This window comes from Lagenorhynchus albirostris, chromosome 1 (genome assembly GCF_949774975.1).
Source record: "Lagenorhynchus albirostris chromosome 1, mLagAlb1.1, whole genome shotgun sequence".
Taxonomy (NCBI): domain Eukaryota; kingdom Metazoa; phylum Chordata; class Mammalia; order Artiodactyla; family Delphinidae; genus Lagenorhynchus; species Lagenorhynchus albirostris.
The window spans coordinates 27715867-27734041 of record NC_083095.1 but is presented as its reverse complement, the minus strand read 5'-3'; the positions used below and the strand labels follow the sequence as shown (position 1 = coordinate 27734041).

At 52.0% G+C, this 18175-nt stretch overlaps 1 protein-coding gene and 1 long non-coding RNA gene across 5 annotated transcripts; one reads left to right on the top strand and one right to left on the bottom strand.

Moving 5' to 3' along the window:
• Positions 1–67: 67 nt before the first annotated feature.
• RPS6KL1 (ribosomal protein S6 kinase like 1) lies at positions 68–12518 on the bottom strand. Of its 4 annotated transcripts, none has more exons than XM_060136566.1 (9): positions 12398–12498; positions 11259–11950; positions 10716–11000; positions 9302–9426; positions 8218–8310; positions 7283–7408; positions 2508–2555; positions 1980–2112; positions 68–1188 (listed from the first exon to the last, which is right to left on the bottom strand). In XM_060136566.1, the coding sequence occupies exons 3-9, from the start codon at positions 10849–10851 to the stop codon at positions 401–403; spliced, it is 1449 nt and encodes a 482-aa protein (XP_059992549.1). In that variant the 5' UTR covers positions 10852–11000; positions 11259–11950; positions 12398–12498; the 3' UTR covers positions 68–400. The 4 variants fall into 4 exon arrangements, with proteins under 4 accessions (XP_059992549.1, XP_059992698.1, XP_059992755.1 ...); XM_060136715.1 differs by having other exon boundaries at positions 11869–11950; XM_060136772.1 differs by having other exon boundaries at positions 11883–11950.
• Positions 12097–16017, top strand: LOC132512947 (uncharacterized). Its single transcript, XR_009538403.1, has 2 exons — positions 12097–12279; positions 15282–16017. It is a non-coding gene; the product is annotated as an uncharacterized LOC132512947 (long non-coding RNA).
• Positions 16018–18175: the final 2158 nt, after the last annotated feature.

The following is an 18175-nucleotide window of genomic DNA, read 5'->3' as shown; positions in this document are numbered from 1 at the left end:
TCCCCTGGCTCAACCCACATAAAGACACCCAAGGGCTACCCCCTACCCCTTCCCTTCTTGCCTGGGGCGCTGTAGAGTTTGTCCAAAGCCTCCCTGCAGCACTGGGGCTCCACCTCTGACCACTGGCCGAAATACGTGAGCCGGATGTGGCCTTGTCATGCAGTGCATGCAGGGAGGAATAAAAGGGGACAAAAATTGCTATTAGTCATCTTGGAGCTGCAGGCGTGACGCAGGGGACTCCAGCGCTTCTCCCAACAGCCACAAGGCAGGGGCCAGCGGCTGCGCTGGGCAGAAGCTCCCTAAGGGCCCGCCCCCCCGCAACGCCGAGGCCCCGAAACAACCTGGTCTTCACAGGAGCCTTGCCCTGAGCTCATCGAGGGAAAGGGTTTGTTTCCCAAGCTCAACCCTGACCAACCAGGCTCAGCAGAGTCCTTCCTGAAAAGGCCGGGGAGGGGAGGCAAGGGAAGAAGCAGATAACCTCTGCATCCGCTTGACTTTGGGGAAATTTCCTTCTCTGTCTTGAGGCTTCGGGGGCCTCCCGCTGGAGGGGTGGGGTAGGGTGAGGGCCCACTCTTCTCCCCCTGGGCCCAGGGCTCCTACCTGCCTGGTCCAGGAGCAGGTTCCGGGGATTGAGGTCCCGGCACAGCACCCCCTGCTCGTGCAGCGCCTCCAGGGCCACCAGCATCTCGGCTGCCCACTGCCTCACCTGCTCCTCCCTCACACTCCAGGCGGCTCCACCGGTTGAGGGGCGGCTCCGACCTCTGCCTCGGCCACAGCCCCCCAGCACCCGGCCGGCCCCTGCACGAACCCAAGGGAGCCCGCAAGGGGGCCCCGGATCAGAGCTCTGGCCAGGCCCCCGCCTGGCTTGGTGGTGCAGGTGGCCACCTGGGGCCTTTGGAAGGTCCCAGGAGCAGGAAGGGCCGGTCCCGGCTGAGAGTTCACCTTCAGCCTCTCTCTGGGGTCTGATGGCTGCAGCCCCCCCGGCCGGGGTAAGGCTCTGAGAAGTCCGGGGAGGCTCCAGGGGGATTCCGTCCTGCAGGCAGGTGTGGCCAGGTGGGAAGCGAGCTGGGGTCTGGAGGCTGAGTCGGGAGTCGAGCTGAGCCTTCATCCTCTCCAGGCTGGAGCCAGACCTAGTCCCAGACTGTTGGAGGCACGGCTGGGAGAGCAGGTGGGACCACAGAGTGCCTCCTGGGCCGTGCAGAGGGTGCAGCAAGCATGGGGACAGGAGTAAAAGAGCGTGGGGCCCAGGTCCCTCTCCCACTCCCGCCACCCCCCGCCCCCCCGTCTTGGGCACGGACCCTTTGCCTTCCAGGTCCTCACCTCTGCTCCCTCCCCTCCCTCAGCCTAGGATGCCCTCTCCCCTCCTCTCCACCCACCTAAAGTGGCCCCAGCCTCACAACCTGGCACAAAATAGGTGCTTAACCCCTAAGGAGATGTAAATTATTCTTAATGTCCTTGGTCTAGGTGGTGGGTTCGCCAGTGTTCAATGTATTATAATTTTTTTTAAGGGAGAAAAGTGTAATGAAGCTTAAGTAAGTAAAACAAAAACAAGGCCAGGCACGGACCTGCGACGACTGTATGTCATGACCCAGAGAGGTGTACCTCATTTAAAAAAAAGTCATAGCTGATCAATAAATATCTGCTACGTGACCCAGTTCCTGTCCTTACAGCTTCAGCACCATCACCCCACGGGGCCACTCTGAGGGGTGGGCACAGACTAGGAAAGTGAAAAGAGCCAAGACTGGAGGAGAGGGTGACAAAGGGGACATCTGCATAAATGCCCTCTCACCCGCCCAAGATGTGAACATCCTCCCAGGACGTCCCCTGCCCCCCTGGCACCACACAGAAGCCCCCAGCAGCCATCATCCTCCAGGAAGGCTGGGTCCCCTGGTCTGTGCTGGGCATCTGGGCTCGGCAGTTTAAGAGGATGAGACAGGACGACATCCCAAAGGCCTGAGGAGCTGACAGGGCCCCCTCACCTTGCACATGCTCCAGGTGCAGGAAGATGGAGTCCTCGCTCACAAAATACCGCAGCAGCTTGGTCATGTAGGGGACGGCGTGTGGGATGATGGTCAGCCGCTCCCGGCTCACCGCGTGGCACCTGGACAGGCTCTGGGGAGGGAGCAGAGCAGGCAGATCAGCTGGGGACTGGCCAGAGGCTGCTCTGCTCTTCAGGGGCAACCAGACGAAGGGTGGGAGCCACCCTGGAGAGCAGCTGCCTGCCCCCAGTTCCTAACCTGACCCTCAACCCTCTTTCCACCCTGGAAGGCAGGCCCTCCCATCTCTGGTCCAAGGATGAGGCAATGTGTGTGTGCGTGTGCGCACGAGCACATTTCTGGGAGGCAGGGTGCATGCTGGGGGCAGAACAAACAGCTGTTGGATTTGGAGGGAGTGTGGGTTTCCCATACGGCTTCTGGGTAGAGGTTCCCCAGGGGGTAGGGGTTTCCAAGAGCTCTGAGAAAGTCCAAAGGGGAATGCAGAACGGCAGGGGGTTGGGCGGCACCTGCCTTCACCACGAAGGTCCCTCCAGTCGCTGGGTCCTGGACCAGCTGCACCTGCCGAGTTCCAGGTGGCACTAGTCAAGTCACATGCTAGTTCCCGGGACTCCATGGCCCCAGCCCCAGCCTCCCAGGGTCCTCCACCCAGGCTGGGCTGGGAGGCCAGGCTTTGGTAGTGCAGAGTGTACCCCCCACCGCCAAACTGACATCGAACCTGTCCTGCTCATCCACCCTTGTTAGATCTGCAGGTCTTAGCTCAGGTACCGCCTCCTCCAGGAAGCCTTCCCAACCCTCACGTTAGGCTGGGGCTCCTAATCTGTCTCCAGTGCTCTCTGGGCTCACCCTATCACACTGTGTCTAATTTCCTGTCTCCCTGCTGGGCTGTGAGCTCCGAGAGGGCAGGGACCACATGTCCAGCTCTGTACTCCCAGAGGCCTGCATAGGACGGGGAGGTAGTCGGTGCTTCCCACATGCATGCTGAGTGGTCCATCCTGTACGGTCCGACAGTGTCATGGCTGGAAGGGACCTCAGAGCCAGTCACCTTCTCTGATCTCTTATTTTACAGGTGAAGAAGCCAAGGCTCTGAGAATGTGGCCCCAGTGGTGCCCGAGACCTTGTGGTCTTGCCATGCTCCTTCAGGTCTCATCCCCTGCCCCCAGCCCCTTCTCTTAAATGGTCTTTCTTTCTGGAGGCTATCTTTGGAGGGCAGTCCACTCCTTCTCCTGTTGGTTTTGCTTGGAGGCAGTGGTCTGCCAATTGCTGGGCAGAGCCTTGTTTGGAGTTGGGCCCTAGACTCATCTCCATGGTGGGCAGGGGTGGACCCCAGCCATAGGAGAGGACACGTCAGGGGAGGAAAGCGGAAGATTCGGCCCAGATGAGGGGCATGTGGGGGGCAAGGCCAGCACCCTGGTGGTGTGACTTCTTAGCCGTCAGCCTGCCCTGCACACGTTCCCCGTAGTGGCACATGGGAACCAGGCCCTGAGGCCAGGCCACTGGACAGTGACGAAGGCTGCAGCCTAGGATTGGGGTTCAGATCTTGGGTGAGTGAATTGATTTTCTCATCTACCAAACAGGAATTACAAATGCCCACCCTCCCTTATCACTGGTTTGTTGAGGCCACCAATGGGAAGGCCCTTGGAGAATGTAAAGGCGGTGGGAATGTCAGTTACATTTGCCAAGTCACATGGCCTCTGTGAACCTTGGCCTTCTTCACTGCAAAATGGGTCATAGCAGTACCTCCTTCAGAAGGCCATTAGGAGGATTCTATTAAAGCGAGCAACTCAAGTACAGCAGCAGCCTGTGCCTGCCACATAACATGCTCTCGATAGTCTATAGTGACGATTATTAATATCATCACAGGGAAACCCCACACTGGCTATACAGCATTTACTCTGCGCTAAGGGCTTTATCTAGGTCATTTAGTTTCATTCGCCAGCCCTACCAGGTGAGCATTACTAGTGACTCATTTTACTGATGAAGAAATTGAGGTTCAGAGAGGTTACGTTGCCTACGGTCCCCCTGCTAAAAAGTGGTAGAGCCAAGATGTGAATCCAGACAGGCTGATCCCGGAGCCCTGGAGACATAACTGCAAATAGGGGCACAACCAGGTGACCTGGTGCATGCCTTCCCCTCTGGGCCTCAGTTTCCCCATCGTCAGTGAGATGAAGGTGGTGGACTCTGAGCACAGGGGCAGCAGGCGTGAGGCATCCCTTCTGACCACTAGAGGTCTCTCCTCCAACAGCCAGAGATGGAGTCCAGCCTAGTCCCCGCTCTTTGGCCAAATTTACGCAAAGCTTGAAAAAGAAAGAAAGAGAACTCTGGGGTCATTTAGGATAATACAGTTTCCCACAAGTGCTGACACCCCGGATAATTCCCTACTGCCACTTGCCAAGTGGGATTCCCCTCCACCTTGTCTTGTCTTGGGCAAGTCTTCTCGTTTACAAAAAACAGCAGTGAAGGTCGTGGAGGCCAGAAATAAAACTTGATCAGTACATTGAAACAAGTGTGTTAAAAAAGAGAAGAAAAAATGTATATATACACACACATCTATCAAGAAAGAATTAGACCAAGCCATTAACAGTGATTATCTTGGAATTAGATAGGATGGTGGGGAATTTTTTTTTTCTTTTCTGTTCTAAACTCCTTTCTCTTTCATGGTATTTCAAAAGGGGGCATTTTCCCATTAAACCAAGCAAATAAAAAAAATCCCCTTCCTCTTTTGCTCTGTGCTATAGAGCACTAGTTTGTCCCTTGACCTCTATGAACCTCAGTTACATTCTCTGTAAGACAATGATTAAAATGCAGCACTGTCCAGGGACTTCCCTGGTGGTCCAGTGAGTAAGAAAGACTCGGCACTCCCAATGCAGGGGGCCTGGGTTCGATCCCTGGCTGGGGAACTAGATCCCACATGCATGCCACAACTACAAGGTTGCACATGCCACAACTAAGAAGTCCACATGCCGCAACTAAGACCTGGCACAGCCAAAATAAATAAATACATAAATACCTTTAAAAAAAATGCAGCACTGTCCAGTAGGACTTTCTGCCATGATGGAAATATTATATATCTGCACTGTCCATTAGAAGCCATTAGCCACATGTGGCTATCAAGCCCTTGAAAGGTGGCTGGTGCCACTGAGAAATAGAATATTTAATTTTGATTAATTTTAATGAATTAAAATAGTCTTATGTGGCTGGTGACTACTGTAGCGGACTGCACAGGTTTATAACCCTTTTCCTCCCCAGGGTGACCGAGCGGGTTTAATGCGACAGCTTGGCAAACTAGAATGGGCCTTACGAATGTCAGGTGAGTATTGCTATCGGGAAGGTGGAAGGCAGTTCTGGTGAAGGGTGCCTGCCTTCATCTTTTTAAAATGGGAAATCTCGGGCTTCCCTGGTGGCGCAGTGGTTAAGAATCCGCCTGCCAACGCAACGGACACGGGTTTGAGCCCTGGTCCGGGAAGATCCCACATGCTGCGGAGCAACTAAGCCTGTGAGCCACAACTACTGAGCCTGAGCTCTAGAGCCTTCGAGCCACAGCTACTGAAGCCCGTGCACCTAGAGCCTGTGCTCAGCAACACGAGAAGCCACCGCAATGAGAAGCCCGTGCACAGCAACAAAGACCAAATGCAGCCATAAATAAATAATAAAAAATAAAAAGGGAAATCTCTTTTTTAAAAATGAAACCCACTGAGTTCTCAGGATTCAGGGACAATGAAAGCTTTGGTGAAACACATTAACACTTTCTTTTAAAATGTCCACAGTACCAAGGCCAGGAGGACTCCTCCTGGAGCAAACAAATCCAGAAGTTTCAAGCAGGTTCTCAAGCACTAAGGTCCACAGGGGCTGGGCATGTGAGCCAATGGGCAGGATGAGAAAGGGGCCGACGGAGGGCAGGTGCCCCATTAAATCGGGCAGCCCGTCCTCTGCTCCAGCTGACATGAATGTGAGGCAGCATTTCCAGAGCTTCTGATTTCTCAGGATAAGTAGGAAATCTGGACTTCTCTACGAAACCTGCCAATTTTTAAATGCTGATAACTAACAATAATTCAAAAAACACCCCTGTGTTTGAGCCAAAAACACGGAAGTGACTTGGCTGGTCTTCTCTTTCTTCCCCTCCCTGACTCAGGGCCTGGCTCCAGGACAAAGCTCAGCAAATAGCATTGTGTCCCAAGCCCCCCAGGCTCCCCAAGAGCAGACCCTGGCTCTCCTGGCCTGCTGCCTGCCTAGTCCTTGATCCACCCTCCTTGCTCTTCCCTGCCACCCCCTGCCCCTGCCAGTATCTCTTCGGTCCCGAGGGACCCCCCGCTCCCCAGCCCCTTTAACCCTCACAATGGGGTGTTTCTGGGGGCACTCAAGGCTTCCTGAGCCAGGCCCTCTGCTCCCCCTGAGTCTGCGAGCTGCTGCAGGCTGGTACTGCCCTCCCACCTGCCTGCCCAGATCTGCCTGGGCAGAGCTGTGGTATGGAATGTGGTGATACTCATCCAGGCCTGGCTGCAGGGACCTGGGCCCAGTGGCCCCAACACCTCTCCTAATTTGAGGAGATTGGTGTTCCTGGCTTGGGAATGACTCAGAAAACGGAAGCAGGATTTTAGGAGGGAGGTGGAGTAAGTAAATTGAGTGCCCAAGAAAGTATATAAAAAGAAAGAAAAGAGGGCACTCTCAAGACAGAATGGCTGGGCTTGGCCTGAATTTCTAATGCCCATATGCACAGGCCTCAGTATATGGGATTCCAAAAATGCTTTGCACATGTGTGTCCGGGGTTAAATTCAAATTCGGGGAATACTGTCACAGACCTCCCTCTTGGAGATTCACTGTGTACATCTGCATCCTAAAAGCTTGAAACTTCCTATACTTAAAAAACTGAAGTAATGTAACTTTAACTCACTGTTTCCAAAACTTATTTGACCCAGAACCCCTCTCTCCAAAACACCACTGGTTCGGTGGGATCCCACACGGGGAAACAGTGGTGGCTGTCACCTCCTCCGCCTGCCCGGGGAAGCGGCCAAGCCACGTGGACTCGCGCAATGGGAGGGAAGGGCTGGGCAGATGGAAGCTGCTGGGCCTTGGCTGACAGACTGGGGCCTGTTCCAGGGACCTGGGAGCAGCAGCTGGAGCAAGGCTGGGATGGGAAGCCTGCTCGCCACACACTCTCGTCATTCGCCTTCACGGCCACCAAACTTGTATCAAATGCTTTAGCGTGTGCTAGGCCTTTCCCCCGAATCATTTCACTTTAGTTCCCACATCACGCTGGGTGGGGCGGGGGTGGGTGGGAGGATCCTTACCTCCACTTCCAGATGAGGAAACCAGCGCCCAGACAGGGAAAGGAGCTCGTCTGTGGCCACGCGGTGCCAGCCCGGCCAGCACTTCACCCTCGGCATGTCGGGGAGCACACACCGGTCCCCTTTTCTCTGCGGGCTCCCAGACCCGTCCAAATCCCCCATGAGTGTTTTAAATTACAGGTGCCTGGGCTCAACCCTAGAAATTCTGACTCAGTGGGTTTGGGATGGGGCCCGGGCATCTGTATTTTTAGGAAGCTCCCCGAGGGGATTCTGATAAACAGCCAGTTTGAGGGAAAAAACGCTTTAGCAAATATTCAGGTATCCCTGGGCTGGGGCGGAGAGCGATCCAATATTGGCTCAAATCTCATTTGACCCAACTTGTCTGTCCTTCTGAAGAGTGTCCCAGGTTCAGGTTTGGCTGTCAGCTCCTATCTTCCTGTCTGCCCTGAATTAAGGGAAAAGATCCCAGATGGGGTCAGGATGGGGGGTGGCCGGAGGAGCCAGGAGAGAAAGGGCAGAGCTGCCAAGGCCCTGGACAAGGCACCAGCCCACTTCGACCATCCGCAGAACGGGTTTCTGGAGATAAGCGCACTCCCACCACAGGAACCTCTGGGCTGTGCTAGGTGGGGAGACTCCTGGCTGCAGCCCTGGCAAAGTGGAATTGGGGCAGGCAGGCAGGGCAGCGCGGGCTGGCTGGGGGCCCCGGAGGGAGTGGCTTTCTGCGTCTGAGCTGGCGGGCTGTGGAGAGGAGCTGCGCGCCTCTGCTTTTTCCTCACATTTTCCTTTCCAGAGCTGACTGGTGTGGGCTGGGGTGGAGGAAGGGTGGGGGACCGCCACAGCCGCTCTCCTCCCCTTGGACCCTCTGACCCCTTTCCAACACCTGCCCCTCCCAATTATACGCAACACCTCCTCCCACACCCCGGGCGGTGCTCACTCACCTTCTCGATGACCGCAACCACCTTGCAGCCCCTCAGCTGCTCTAGGGCAGAGCTCAGTGTGCGGATGGGCCGCAGCCTCAGGCTGCTAAAACCCTGCAGAGGCAGGAGAGAGCCACGTAGCGGCCTCAGGGTGAGTCCTACTCAGCCACAGCCTTCTCAGCAGGCAGTGGGCAGGGGCCCGGCTGCCAGGAGAGCAGTGGCCACAGAGGGCAGGACCAGGCTACAGGCAGGGCCCACCTCACAGGGACAGACTGAGCAGAGAAGCTGGCCTTGGTCCAGGGTGGCCAGGCCACCCTCTCAGCTCGGTCCCCACCTAGCCCTCCTCCCAGACACAGGGAGTTCTCAGGGCTTCAGAAACCCCCTCTCAGAAGCCTCATCCACAGGAGGCAGATACGCCCAGGGAGGGGGGAAGTAACCTGGGAACATGTGCATCTCGGGGAACACGCCTCGAAGACCAAGGCATGTGGCCCAGGCACCTGCTTTGGGGGAAGCAGCTTACAAGGTGCAGCAAGCCCAGAAGGGGTGTGTACGTGCACACCTGTGGGCTTGAGAAGTGTGCGTGCATCTTCAACCTTGTCTGAGTGCCCACTGGGTCAAGAAAAGCCGTATGGGGAGAGGACTTCTGCACATTTATATATGCACATATTCATGTGTGTGTATACGCACGTGGGTATTTGTGTCTGCTCCGAATACTCACTGCAGCCCAGCCAAACAGAGAGAGATCTGGGAGCCTGAGTGTGCGCACAGGTGAGCACGTGTACGGGCCATGTGTGAGGGTAGGGAGGGTGTGTGTGTGTGTGTGTGTGTGTGTGTGTGTGTGTGTGTGTGTGTGTACTCTGTGGGGGCGTAAGACTGGACTGGAGATGATTCACTAAGCGTTTGCAAATGAATGAATTATGGAGAGTGTGGGATAGAGAGGAAGCCAGGAGCGGGGAGGAGGGCAGCCCTGGCACGCACACCAGCCGAACTGTGCTCTCCACCGTCTGCCTGCCGCCCGGGATGGCGGGCGACAGCTCCTTGGCCTGTGGGGTGAGGGCCTCAGCTCTCTCCCCTCAGAGCCCTCAGGCCTTTGGGGGCTCCTTACCGTGCCAGGGCTGGCTCCACTGCCCAGCGTCCTCTGCAGGTGGCAATTAAAGATCTCCTCCGCCCGCCGCAGGTACTTGGCAATTTTCAGCTTTACAGCCTCACATCTCTCCTTGTTGGGGTCGACTGTGGGGAGGAGGGGTCCTGTCCTTGGGAGGACGCTGGGGTTTGGGCTCCCACTGCCCGCCTTCTGCCCTCCAGAGGAGGTAGTGCCTATTTCTGATGCTGCTCAGTGGATTCTGACCCCACCTCTGTCCTTGGGTCCTCCTCTGGATGGGAGACCAGCAGGGGAGGAGGAGGAGGGATGGTGGCAGGAGAGGTTGGGAACCACAGTCGCCACTCAGCCTACAGCACTTTACAGTTGGCACCTACTACCTCGCTGGCCACCATCACACCCTGGGAAGGGACACAGTGTGGATTTCCATGTCCGTTTTTCAGAGTAGGAGACAGAAGCCCCCAGAGAGCACACGTTCTATCTATCTCTGATGCCCAGTGTGAAAGAGGCCAGAATGGGGATCAGGACGGGAGGGTAAAGGAAGTCACTGGACAGGCATGAAGCCCAGGTGTCAAGAGGTCTCATCGGAGGGAGGGTAGGAAGCGTGAATTGGGGCCTGACTCCTACCCCCAGCCTGGTCACCAAGGCCCTCAGGGGTCTCCAAGTGGCCTCAGGGCCAGCCTCTCCCCCTACCTGGAAATGCCTTCCTTTTCCCTGAACAGGCCTCCCCTCTCACCTCCAGGCCTGTGCGGTTCTCCCTCTGGAGCCCCACCCAGCCCTTCAGCTGGACAACATGCCCACCATTCTTCAGTACTCAGATTAGGGTTCTGACTTCTAGAAAACGCCCTATGCCAGCCTAATCTGGCCTCAGTTTCCCTCTTCCCTCCCTTCAGTTCCTCCTCATTGTTCTTGCCACCTGGGACTATAATAGTCCATCATCAACTCATCAATCTCCCCCCATTAGAATGCAAGCCTCCCGAGGGCAGGACCCCAGCCCAGCTCCAGGGGCGGGCAAGCTGAGTGAGCTAAGCGCACAGCCTCTGGAGCCCACACTGTTCAAACCCCAGCTTTGCCACTTGACAGCTGTGGGGTCTCAAGCAAGCTAGTTAACTGCCCTGTGCCTCAGTTTCCTCATCTGGAAAACAGGAATAAAAATCATTCTTATATATTTGGAAGTACATGCAAGAACATATACAGTGGTTTGTATTACTGTGAATGGGAAATGAGTTGATACAAGTAAAGCCCTTAGACCAGCGCCTGGTGTATAGGAACCGTTCGATAAATGAGAACTGTTATTACTGTCCTTTGCAGAGGCCCTGCAGGGCCCACACAGAGAGCCCTGCTCGCCCAGCTCAGATGGACAGATGGCGGGATGAGCCCTTCACCACCGGCCTCCGTCCCTGCCCAGCCCCAGCCTCACCATTTACGCCTCGGAGCAGAACGTCCACGCCATTCTGGTAGTGGCTGAAGGCTGCCTCATACTCCTCACTGACATCACGCTCCAGGGCCAGCCGGATCTGTGTGGCTGCATCCACAAGGTAGTCGCGCTTGGTCATGTCAGATGCCCCTGGAGTGACCCGGTTGCGAATCTGCTCCCGGTACACTAGGGCCTGGGACCGCACTCATGAGCAGGGCTCGGGGTCCAGGCCAGGGCCAGGGGGACACTCACGGGCCACCAGGCTCATGGCTGCCCTGGAGCAGGGACCTGGAATGAGCAGAGGCATTAGGGAGAATCCTGCTGGGAGTAACACCCCATCTGCACCCTGGTTTCCTCCACTGAGTATTGGGAAGACTAATGCTCACGTCCAAGGGCTGGAGGGATCAGAGCTAATGTGGGTAATATCCCTCACTGAGCCAGACCTTTCCTAAGTGGTGGTAATAACAGAATAATAACATGCTTTGGGCTCTGGGTTTTTTGTTTTCAATTCAAATTCAGTTCATCAAGTATTTCTTGAGCACTTACTATGTGTTGAGCACTGGAGAGAGCTGAGGATATGCCTGCAAAGGGCCTCTATACACATTAAACATGGAGGTCACACACTCTGAGGCTGAAGCCAGGGCCCGGGGCCCAAAGGCCATTCCTTATACTGTTCCCTCCATCCTGCCTGTTCTCCCCTCCCTGGTCCTCCCATGGGAATCTCATTTATCCTTCAAGGTTCGGCTCCATGGTACCTCCTCGAACAGAATGGATTGCCCCTGCTTTATTTCATTTTCCTAGGTCCTGAGGTCAGTGTGGCCAGGGAGTGAGGACCCCCAAGAAGCCAGGCAGAGAGCCGGGCACAGGGCTTGGCCTTAAAGTCTGCGGGCAAATGAGATGACTGAGTGGCAGATTCAGTGCCACTCTGGGTGGAGTTAGAGGAATGAGGTCAGAGCCCAAGCAGCCCTAGGGAGGGGAAGCCTCTGGCCTCCTGGCTCTGTCTCTGAGAAGGTCAGGAGGCCAGTGGCCTCCAAGGACCGTACAGCAGCTCCTCCCTGAGCAGTGTGCGATACAAGTGGCCAAAGGGATAAGCGCAGTGTCTTCAGGAAAGGAAAGGGCTCAGAGAGAGGCCAGCAGAGCTGCCTTTGCCCCTCACTGCAGCCTCTGCACCTTCGCTCCCTCAGGCCCCACTGGGAAGGATCAGGGCCCAAATTGCCAACTCCAGGTCATTTCTGCCTCTGTGGAGAGAGGGAGGAGAGAACAGGATGGGGAGTGGGGCGGGGAGGAAAACCCACATTGTGAAGCCAGCGGGGAGCTGAACTCTGGCCAGGATGCGGCCAGGAGGTGGAGGGAGGGGGGAAGGGAAGCCGCACCCTCCCCACTCAGCCTAGTCACCAGGGACATGCCGCGCTGAGTCCCGGGCTCAGAGGCACCAAGGCCGACAGGGCGGGCTGCTCTGTGTCAGGGCCCGGTTTCCGGGACCACCCGCCGGGCCGGGTCCCTCCGGGCAGAACCGCATAGCCGCGCCTGGACCCAGAAAGCGTCGCGTCCAACCCGCGAGTCCCCGGTACGCAAGGTGCACCGCCTCTCGGGGGTCTCCGAGGAAGGCGGGCTGGGGGAGTGAGAAGAGGGGGCATCCTCTCCTAGGGGAGGGGGATGGAGGAGGAGCCGGGCAAACACCGTACCTGCCCGAGCCAGGAGCTCGGTCCGCGTGGCCAGACCCAGCCCGGCCGCCACTGCCCCTTCGCCCCCGCGGGGGACCTTGCACCGTGGGCGGCTGCTTTCAGCCCTCCGCCCAGGTGCAGGGGTCTGGCCGGATGCAGCTCGGTCATTGGTTGCAGATGAGCTCATCCTCTATCCGTTAGAATAAACCACCAATCAGCGCCCGGCTCGACTTCTGCGGGGCCCTTAAAGCAGAAGCGCCCGCAAAACGGAGCGCTGGGGGAGGGGGGGGAAGGGGGGGAAAGGGAGGGGGCGGGGAAGGGATTGGGGTGGGGGTAAAAACTGCGAAAAGAGGAGGTCCAGAATCTCACAGGGATGCGGAAGGAGTTGCTTCAGAAATCTAGGCCGACTAAAAGCACACATGCAGCTTCCAGGACTTTTCTCATCCATTACTTCATTCATTTATTCAACTATTTAAATATTATGTATTGAGAGACTACTGTGTGGGAGGAGCTAGATGCCAAGATACCGCGACGGAGGGGACAGTCTCTGCTCATGTCTTCATGGGGTTTACAGTCTAGGGAGGGTTACAGGGATTAAAGAATTAAAGAATGCAGTTGATATTTCATTCCAGTTGCGATCAGAGTTGCGAGAGAGAAGCACCACAGGGGCCATGAGGCAGCAAGGGGAGTGACCTAGTCTGGGGTTGAGAAGACTTTCAGGAGGGGGTGATATCTGAACTGGGCACACAGACCTCACCTGCACCCTAATGCTGCCTGGACTCACACTATTCTTCCCTAGTGCACTTGCTCTCTTCTAGATACCTTTTCACTCCATTCCCTTCTAATTCCCAACACCTCCTCCCCCTCACTCAGCCAAAGACCATGCTTCTTCCATCGCTTGAAAATTTAGGAACACAGACTCCTACCCTGCCTACTATCTGCCTTCTGGCCAGGTCTGCACCCACATACTGTCTCCCCATCTCTTTCGACAGATGACCTGTCCGAGCCCCATCAAAGGCCAACCTTCCCCTTGGGATCAATCTTGTCCCGTCACCTCCTCAAGGAACCCCGTCCGGCAATTCTCCCCTTTCTCTCCTACATCATTAATTTTTGGCTCCCACTGCATCGTTCATTCCTGTCTGAAACAAGCATCATGCTGATTCTCCCATCTTGAAAACAAAACAAAAAACTCTTCCTCACTTCTCTCCTATCTACCACCCCAGGTTTGCAGCAAAACTCCTCAAAAGAGATGTCTCTCCTGTCTCCAGTTTCTCTTCTCCCACTCATTCTTGAACCCGCTCTGATGAGGTTTTCTTCCCTGACATCCCTCTGAAATAGCTCTTGGTCAACCAGGAGCTCCATGACCTCCTGGGTGCTAAACCCAATGGTCATTTCTCAGTCCTCATCTTACTTGACCTCTTAGGAGCATCTGACCCAGGTGATCACAGCCTTCTGTCCATGCACTTTCTCCCCAGGCTTCCAGGACCCATACCCTCTATTGCCTCCCTCTCACCAGCAGCCCCTTCTCTGTCCCCTGTGATGGCTTCTTCTCTTCCAGATGTTCGAGGGTGCCAGTTTGGGGCATCTTCCTTCTCTCTGTCCTTACTCACTTGATGAGGGATTGCACCTAGTCTCATGATTTTAAGTAGTGTTCTTCCATATATTGATGATTCTGTATATCTATTTACAGATATCTTATAGTTTCTGTATCCTTTAGCCCTCACCTCTCTACCAGACTTAAATATTTAATAGTCTAATAAAACACCTCAAATTCAAAGAGTCCAGAACCTTGGAAAAATTATGCTGAATGAAAGAAGTCAGACACAAAAGGCTACATACTGTATGATTCCATCTATATATCATTTCCAAAATAGGCAGATACATAGAGACAGAAAGTAGATGTCTAGGAGGGGGGGAAGGAGAGTGGATAATGGGTATGGGTTCCTTTTGGGGGGGTCAACAAATGTTCTGGAATTAGTGTGATGGTTGCACAACTTATGAATATTCTAAGAACCATAGAAGTCACATTTTAAAGAGGTGAATTTTATGATATGTGAATTTTATCTCAATAAAATAATTATCATAATGAAAAAGAAAAAAAAACCTGAACCCTTGATCCTCCCCCACCTGAAACCTTCTCCACCTAAAGCCTCTTCCACTCTTCCAGCTCCATCCTTCCCATTGCTCAGGCCAAAATTTTGGAGCCATCCTGGCTTCTCTTATTTTCTCACACTCCATATCTAATCCATTAGACTATCATCATGGTTTTTCCTTCAGAATGTATCCAGAATCTCAGCACTTCTCACCACCTCCACTGCTATGACTCTCGTAGGAGCATCTTCATCTCACACCTGAGTTATCGTAGGCGATTCCTCCTGTCTTCCTGTTTCTACCCTTGCCACCCTAAAGGTGGTTCTCACCACTGCATCAGGGGGATCCTTTCAAAGCTCAGTCAGATTCCGTCCTTCTGTTCAAAAGTCTGCAAGGGCTCCCATCTTAGTCCAAGAAAAACTCAAAGGCCCTGCTATGACCTCTAAGGCTCTCACAGTCACCCTCCTCTACTATTTCTCCAGCTTCATCCCTTGCCAGGCTCACTCACTCAGCTTCAATCCTGGAACTTCCTCACTGCTTCTAGAACCCACATGGCAATTCCCACCCCAGGGCCTTTGCCCCACTGCTACCCTCTGCCTGGAACAGTCTGCTTTTGGATACCTACCTAGTAAACTCTGCCCCTGCTTTGAGTCGTTGCCCTGATGTCATGAGAGACCTACTCTGACTATACCCTCCCAACATCTCCATTTCTCCCTTGCCCTGCTCTGCTTCTTCTCTGTTGTACTCAAGACTATTGGCATGCTATCTAATTTACTTATTTATTTTATACGTTTCTTTTCTCACCTCCCCCCAGTGTAAGATCCACATGGGCAAGACCTTTATCTGCTTTGTGTCCCAGATGTATCCCAGATGTATCCCAGGTGCCTAGAACAACATCTGGCACATAGCATTGCTCAATCAATATTGGCTGGATGAGTGAATGAGCTCTAAAGAATGAGAATTAACCAGGAAAACTGTTTGAAGAGGACAGTGGAGGAGAATGTTCTGGGTAAAGAAACAGCATATATAAATGCCTTAACAAATTAAGGGAGAAAAATAACATTTACACATCAAACAGATGACATAAAAACAGTTGATAAAATTTAACACTCATTCATGATAAGGACAAACTCTTTACTTAACAAGTTCTAAACAAACTCGTGCACTTACTTCTAAACTTGATAAAGGGTTATCTACCAGAAACTTACAGCAAACACCATGTGTAACGGTGGAGCATGAGAAGCATTCCCACGGTCCAGCTGTTCTTCTGGCATATGGAAGGATCACACTTCCCTACCCCTTTGGAAGTTAGGCTTGGCCATGCGACTTGCTTTGAAATGTCAGTGGACAGAACAGCAGTTACTTCAGGGTGGAAGCTTCAAAAGCCAGTACATAATTCCTCCTGCCATAGTGATTGTGGAAGCACACGTCCATGTGCTTAGCCTCCATCAGCCTGAGTCTCTGAGAAATAACAATAAGGAGCCCCTCCCTGACCCATGACTTGTGTTGAATATGAGGTGTAAATGAGAAATAAATTTTGATTGTGTTGAGCCACTAGATTTTGGGACTGTTTGTTACTGCAGCAAACCTTGACCTATCTTGAATGATACCCCAGTGCAGTCAGAAATGAGCCAAGACCTCTACTCGTCAACAATATACTGGAAGTTACAACTAACACGATAAGAAATTAAAAACAAAGAAGGGAATAAAGACGCAGATGAAGAGAACTGACTTGGGGACACGGGGTGAGGGGGGGAAGGGGAAGCTGGGAGGTAGTGAGAGAGTAGCAATGACATATATACACTACCAAATGTAAAATAGCTAGCTAGTGGGAAGCTGCTGCTTAGCACAGGGAGATCAGCTCGGTGCTTTGTGACTGCCTAGAGGGGTGGGATAGGGAGGCTCAAGAGGGAGGGGATATGGGGATATATGTATACATATAGCTGATTCACTTTGTTGTACAGCAGAAACTAACACAACATTGTAAAGCAATTATACTCCAATAAAGATGTAAACAAACAAACAAGCCAAAACAAAAAAAAGAAGAGGTTTAAAGATTGGAAAGGAAGAGACCAAATTGCCATTATTTGTGATAATGTGATTACTCACCTAGAAAACCCAGAGCAACAATTAGTGAGTTAGAACGGTTCAATATTTACAAATCAAGAGAACTTTTCTATATATCAACAATAACAATTTGAAAATGTAATAATAACTTTAAAATCCCATTCATCACAGTAACAAAAACTATGAAATGCTTATGACTAAACTAATCAGAAGTATATAAGACCTTCATGGAGGAAATAATAAAATTGAAAGTCACAAAAAATGGAGAGACATGCTGTGTTCAATAATGGAATGACTATCGTCGTAAAGATGTTGATTCTCTCCAAAATAATTTAAAACTTCAATGCAATCTCAATCAAAATACTAAAAACACTCTGTAGTACTTGACAGGATGCTTCTAAAATCCATATGTTTATTCATTCCCTCAACAAAAACTTATGGCGGGTCTACTATGGGCCTAACCCTGTTCTAGATAGTAAGGAGATGGTGGTAAATAAAACAAAACAAAAACGCCTTCCTGGAGCTCTTTTTCTAATGGAGAAAAACAGTAGTAAAGACACAGACATACAGATACCTAATATCTCATGATGATTTTACACAGTATATGAAAATGTGCAACAATAGCCCAGCCCCTTGGAAAAAAACAAATGGTGGGGGTTAGGATCTTGCCTTACCAGATCTAAAGAGTTATTATAAAGCTGCAATTTTTAAAAGAGGTGACGTTGGTACACATAAATAGATAAGAATAGACTAGAGTCCAAAAAAAAAAAATTCATGTATCTAGGGGATTTGACTTAGGATAAAGAAGGCATTTCGAACCAGTGGGCTAAGGATGAATTCTTCATGAGAGGTGTCGGGACAATTGACTTAAGGAAAAAAAATTGATCTCTTCCTCATACCTTATACAAAAATAAATTCAGGTTTAAAATTCTAAATTAAAAAAAAGAGAACAACCTCAAAATTTTAGAAGAAAGTATCAAAGAATATCAGCACGATCTTCAGGTAGAAATCGCCTTTTATATATTCCTGGTGGGGAGGGATATGTGAATTAGTATATTTTGGAGGGTGATTTATCAGAACTATTTAAAATGGAAATACACATAATCTATGACCTATCAATTCCACTTCTAGACATTTAATCTAAAAAAAAAAACAGTTGCTAAGATACATAAGGATATACATGGATATTCACTGCAGCATTGCCTGCAATATTAAAAAATTGGAAAAAATTCCAAATTTAGTATCTTGTGAAATATCAATGTAGAAATGAATTAATAAAATGTGGTATATTCATATATTGAGTTATTATTATTATTCAGCATTTTAAAGGAATGAAACAGAACTAAATCTCTGTGTACGAACATGCAAGATCTGAAAAACATATTGTTGAGTAAAAACAGTCAGTTCCTAAGAGCTACCTGCCATATGATGCCATTTATATTTATATATATTTTTGATTTATGTATTTATTTTTTATAATTTTTTTAAAAATTTTTGGCTGCGTTGCGTTGGGTCTTCGTTGCTGCGCATGGGCTTTCTCTAGTTGCGGCGAGCGGGGGCTACTCTTTGTGGTAGTGCGCGGGCTTCTCATTGCGGTGGCTTCTCTTGTTGCGGAGCATGAGCTCTAGGTGCACAGGCTTC